General features: G+C 42.5%; 1 protein-coding gene across 2 annotated transcripts in view; it reads left to right on the plus strand.

Moving 5' to 3' along the window:
- The window catches only part of USP18 (ubiquitin specific peptidase 18), a 55,681-nt gene extending 50,248 nt beyond the window's left edge, over positions 1-5,433 (plus strand). Inside the window, exons 9-11 of one of the 2 annotated variants that reach the window (XM_036252317.1) lie at positions 1,512-1,643; positions 2,145-2,194; positions 5,281-5,433. In XM_036252317.1, the coding sequence (XP_036108210.1) occupies positions 1,512-1,643; positions 2,145-2,194; positions 5,281-5,326 (228 nt within the window). In that variant the 3' untranslated portion in view covers positions 5,327-5,433. The remainder of the gene's footprint in view (positions 1-1,511; positions 1,644-2,144; positions 2,195-5,280) is intronic. The other variant, XM_036252318.1, reaches the window with a different exon arrangement.
- The last annotated feature ends 567 nt before the right edge of the window (positions 5,434-6,000 follow it).

Genomic DNA, 6,000 nt, shown 5'->3' on the forward strand with positions numbered 1-6,000 from the left:
CCAGTGTGAGTGCAGAGAGAGAGTCACGCTTTGTGGAGAGAGTCACGCTTTACACTGAATTTAACCCTTAGACATACTGTACACTTTTATTTCTTGTTGAGACTTATGTTTTTCTACATATTATATACAAATTAGGCCAGTAAATAGGCATTTTCTGGGGCTTGGAACGAATTAATCCAGTTTCCATTATTTCCTATTGGGTTTCATTGCTTCGGTTCTCGAACAATTTGGTTCTCGACCGTCCTCCTGGAACGAATTATGTTCGAGAACCGAGGTATCACTGTATATTAAAATAAAGTGGTTTGAAAAATGGATTGAGAGTTCATGTGAGACAGAAACCAACAGGACATACAGTGATACCTCGGTTCTCGAACATAATTCGTTCCAGGAGGACGGTCGAGAACCGAATTGTTCGAGAACCGAAGCAATGAAACCCAATAGGAAAGCGTGACTCCACAAAGCGTGACTCTCTCTCTGCACTCACACTGGTGACGCAAGCAAGGCGCGCTGGGCCGAATGAACACCATTCGGCTCAACTCGGCTCATCTCGGAAGTTCGAGTTCCAAATATTTGTTCGGATTCCGAGACAAAAGTTTCTCGAATCTCCTGGTCGAATACCGATTTGGTCGAAATCCGAGGCGTTCGAGAACCGAGGTATCACTGTATTTTTCTTTTTTTTATTTTATCCTCACCCGAGGACATTTTTCCATTTTTTTTTTGTACAGATAGAGTGGGAGGGAGAGAGAGGAAGGGAAAGAGAGACAGAAACATCGACGTGAAGGGACACATCGAGCGGCTGCCACCCGCACGACCAACCAGGGCCGGGGACAAACTGCAACCGAAGTACATGCCCTTAGCGGGAACTGAACCCAGGTCTCTCCAGACCGCAGGCCGACGCTCTAACCGCTGAGCCAAACCGGCCAGGGCATTTTAATATATTTTTCAAACATGATGATATTCCTCTGCTTAAAACTTTCTGATGGCTCCCAATCACTCATGGGATAGAGTTCTGATTCCTGACCTGGTCTTCGGAGCCTCACCCCCTGTGACCTCCCAGTCCCCTCCCTGATTTCCTTCTCCTCAGTATGCTCTGCAGTGTTACGCTGAGGAATCTGCAGTTTCTGGGTCCACATGCACATATACCCACTTTCCATAACTTGTCCACCAATCTTGTTCATTCTGCAAGATTGATTCAAGCATGTTTTCTCTGGGGAGCTTTTTCCCCCAGCTCCTCAGCCTCTCCTCAGCTGGTTGTTCCTTTTACTCTTTTGGGCAAAAGTTGGGTTTTCCAGAATTTACTTGTAAATATATCTGGTGTAAAACATGGCATTCTAATTCTGGCTTACTTAGCTGTGAAGTTCCTGACGTCAAGGACTGTTTCCTAGGCCCCTTGAAGCCCCAGAGCCTGGCACAGAGCAGGCACTGAACAGATGTGTGAGGGAAGGCTCACTCATCTAAGTCAGGTTAGAAGGGGAGGACGGGTGAATCACTGTATGCCTTGTGTTTTCCAGCGTGGAAAGCAGTATGAACTCTTTGCTGTGATTGCCCACATGGGGCTGGCCGACTTTGGGCATTACTGTGCCTATATCCGGAATTCTGTAGATGGAAAATGGTTCTGCTTCAATGACTCCAGTGTTTGTTGGGTGAGGAACATCATAAAAAATGGTCTCTTGCGCTAGGTTAGCTACCTCTACTATATTCTGAGCCCAGGGCTGGATGGGTCCTCAAGGGTCAAGCAAGCCATATCATGGCTCTGTTCTCTGTGGGTGGGACCTCTTATGAGTTTGGAAGCTGTTTTCTGCATGAAGTGCCCACCTGGTTTATAGCTCTCTAAGAGTCCAGGTTTTTGGGGTTGTAAGTTCAGTGCCCTGCAGCTTCAAGCTCTGTGGGAAGCTTATGGCAAGCAAGAAGTTAGAAATATGACATTAGAACTCTGGGCTGAGCATAACCACGTTTAAACAGAGGGACAAGGGTACTGAAAGAGACTTTGTAAATGCATCATCACAAATGCTGCAGGTCTTGGGAGTTCCTAGGGGTAGGTTTGTCTGGAGGAGCTAGGAACGGCCGATTGTAGCATCCTGTACTCTCTGGATGCTTCGCAGATATCAGCTGGATGCCTCACTTTGTATGTTATGTACTTCCAGGTGTCCTGGGAAGACATCCAGTGTACCTATGGAAATCATAACTGCCGCTGGTAAGAGAAGTGTTTGAGTGATGGGAACCCAATGAGCTTACAGCGGGTTCTTACTGCTGAGTGACACTCTCATGGATTCAAGTGCTACTGATATTTGCATAACTCCCCAGTGACTCACTGGTCAGCCTCATCTTCTAATGTCTAACCCACTGCACCATGATTTTCTCAAAATTTAGACTCTAGTAATAAGTAAAGAGGAAGTAGCTCCCCAAACACCATATCCCCTACTTGCTCTTTGTGGCTTTGCACACGCAGGTCCTGGCCAGTATTACTCTCTCTTAACTTATCATCAAAGCAAAGTCCCACCCATGCTCAGAACTCCTCTGCTCACGGCCTTTTCCTACTCTCTCAGGTCTGCACTGATTCACCTGGGCAGACCTGTAGGGGCTTCTCCTGGGCTTTCATTGCATTTTTAAAATTAATTAATTATTTTTTAATATGTTTTTATTGACTTTTTAGAGAGAGAAGAAAAGAGAGAGAGACATCAGTGTGAGAGAGACTTGATCAGCTGCTTCCTGTACGCCCCCTACTGGGGGTTGAGCCCACAACCCAGGCACATTCCTGACCAGGAATGGAACCAGGACCTCTCAGTCCATGGAATGACACTCAATCCACTGAGCCATACTGGCTGGGCTCCCTGCATTTTATATTATTTTATTATTTAAAAAAAATATTTTGTATTGGTTTTTATTTTATTTTTTTAATGTTTATTTTTGTTATAGATGTTTCTCCTTTTTCTCCCACTGACTCCCTCCTCCCAGTCCTGCCTCCTTGCCAGCATTATTGTCTATGTCCTTGTTTACGCATACATGAGTATAAGCTCTGTGTTTTATCTCTTCCCTCCATCACATCCACCTCCTCTGAGGTTTGTCAGCCCGCATGCCACTTTCATGTCTCTAGATCTATTTTGTTTCTCAGCTTGTTTTGTTCATTATATTCCACAAATAAGTGAGATTATGTGATAATTTGTCTTTCTCTGATTGGCTTGTTTTGCTTAGGATGATACTTTCCAGGTCCCCCCATGTCGTCTCATAGGATAAGAGATCTTTCTTTCTTACAGCTGCATAGTACTCCATTGTGTATATGTACCACAGTTTTTTTATCCATTTGTCTACTGATGCACACTTGGGCTGTTTCCAGATCTTAGCTATTGTAAATAGTGTACTATGAACATGGGGGTACATATATTCTTTCTGATTGGTGTTCCAGGCTTCTTAAGATATATTCCTAGAAGTGGGATCACTGGGTAACATGGAAGTTCAATTTTTAATTTTTTGAGGTAACACCATATTGTTTTCCATAGCGGCTGCACCAGTCTGCATTCCCACCAGCAGTGTATTAGAGTCCCCTTTTCTCCACACCCTCGCCAACGCTTGTTGTTTGATGATTTGTTGATGGTGGCCATTCTGACAGGTGTGAGGTGATACCTCATAGTTGTTTCAATTTGCATCTCTCTGATGATTAGTGACATTGAGCATTTTTTTTATATATCTCTTGGCCATTTGTATGCCCTGTTTGGAGAGGTGTCTATTTAGTTCTTCTGCCCATTTTTAAATTGGGTTCTTTATCTTCCTTTTGTTGAGTTGTATGAGTACTCTATATATTTTGGAAATTAGCCCCTTGTCTGATGTATCATGGGCAATTATGCTCCCCCATATAGTGGGTTCTCTTTCCATTTTGATGCTTGTTTGTTTTGCTGTGCAGAAGCTTTTGAGTTTGATATAGTCCCATGTGTTCATTTTTTCCTTTGTTTCTGTTGCCTTAGGCGATGTATCAGTGAAAATTTTGCTATGTATGATGTCTGAGATTTTGTTGCCTACAGTTTCTTCTAGGATTTTTATGGATTCATGAGTCACATTTAAGTTTTTTATCCATTTTGAGTTTATTCTTGTGTATGGTGTAAGTTGATGGTCTAGCTTCATTTTTTTGCATGTAGCTGTCCAATTTCCCCAACACCACTTATTAAAGAGTCTGTCTTTACTCCATTGTATGCTCTTGCCACCTTTGTCAAATATTAATTGAGCATAATGTCTTGGGTCAATTTCAGGGTTCTCTGTTCTGTTCCATTGGTCTATATGCCTGTTCGTGTGCCAGTACAGGCTGTTTTGATTACTTTGGCTTTGCAGTATAACGTGATGTCTGGTATTGTGATCCCTCCTACTTTGTTCTTTTTTTCAAGATTGCTGTAGCTATTCGTGGCCTTTTTTGGTTCCATATGAGCTCGTTGCATTTTAAACATACTTTCTTTATGGAAAGGGTCATACTTTTTTGTAAGTGTTTGCTTACATAACTTTCACATTAGACCACAAACTCTTTGGGGGCAAGGATCACTCTTTCTCTCTTTGTCTGGTGCAGTGGCATGTATTTAGTAAATATCAATAACTGTATTTTTAGAAATCAATAACTACAGAGGGGACTCTGGAAAGGAAAAAAGCTGGGTGAAATTAAATCAGAGACTTTGTAAGTTTTCCCAGCTGAATTTCTGGGTTAAGGGTGACATTGTATACCAGAGGTGATATTTGAGATGATTTCAGCTGCAGAAGTAGGCCAGATCATTTGAAAAATAGCGAATTAGGTGAAATTTATGTTTGAAATCCTCCTCCAATGTTCTTTTTTCTTATAACCACCTCACTTGGATGCTCACCCTTTGTCACTTTCTGGTTGTCAGTGACTCCCCCATTATTTAAGTCACAGTTTGACAAACTTTCTCTAGAAAGAGCCAGAGAATAAAAATGTTAGGCTTTGTGGGCCACACAGTCTCTGTTGCAACTATTTAACCTGATCTTTGTAGCCAGAAGCAGCCACAGATGACATATGAATGAGCATGGCTGTGTTCCATTTAAATTTATTTGCAGAAACAGGGTTGGACTTGACTAGTGGGTTCTTAGTGTTCAGATGTTAACTAACTGCAGTTTAGTGGATATTTTCCTAGGTCATGCATTTTGATTTCCTGTGATGGATAGATGAACATTTTATCCAACAACCTGGAAAGTTTGCTGACGTTTGTCCTACTGTAAATTAATAATATATCAATTAACTATGAATGTTTCGTTTCTGCTACAATGTTGCATTTTCTTTCTTTCTAGGAGGGAAACTGCCTATCTTCTGGTTTACATGAAGACTGAGTCCTAATGGATGTACCCTAAATCTTCAGAGACTGATAAAGTATCATTTTCCTTTCTTTCTTTTTTTTAATCCCCATCTGAGGACATTTTTTGATATTTTGTTCAGATGGAGTGGGAGGGAGAGAGAGAGAGAGAAACCTCCATGTGAAAGGGATGCATCGAGTGGTTGCCACCTACACAACCCAACCAGGGCCAGGGACAAACCGCAACTGAGGTGCGTGCCCTTAGCGGGAACTGAACCTGGGTCTCTCTGTACCACAGGCCAGCACTCTAACCGCTGAGCCAAACCAGCCAGTGCTCATTTTCCTTTCTTATTCCTGAATCTGCCCTTTTAAGATATTTTGCAATGAGAAGCACCATTTTCAAATTGTATAATTAAACTTTATTTATAATTGGGGTATCAAAATTTTTAAGAGTGATACTGCATAGGTCTTGGTCAGTCAGAATGGATACTTCCACCAGTGGACCCTGCCACATGGTTGGAGCAGTGTCCTGTGTGTTCCCTGCAGTGCAAAACATTCATCTGTTAGTTGGGAGATTGTGGGAGTCCAGATGCTTTCACGGGGGTGGGGGTGAGGCCTGTCTAGCAGTGGTAGTAGGAAGCATTCAGGTGGCAAGGGGCAGTGGTAGGGAATTATTTAAATATTTTACAAGTGTGATTGTACTGGTATGTACTGGCTG

Source organism: Molossus molossus, unplaced genomic scaffold (genome assembly GCF_014108415.1).
Source record: "Molossus molossus isolate mMolMol1 unplaced genomic scaffold, mMolMol1.p scaffold_m16_p_10, whole genome shotgun sequence".
Lineage (NCBI taxonomy): Eukaryota > Metazoa > Chordata > Mammalia > Chiroptera > Molossidae > Molossus > Molossus molossus.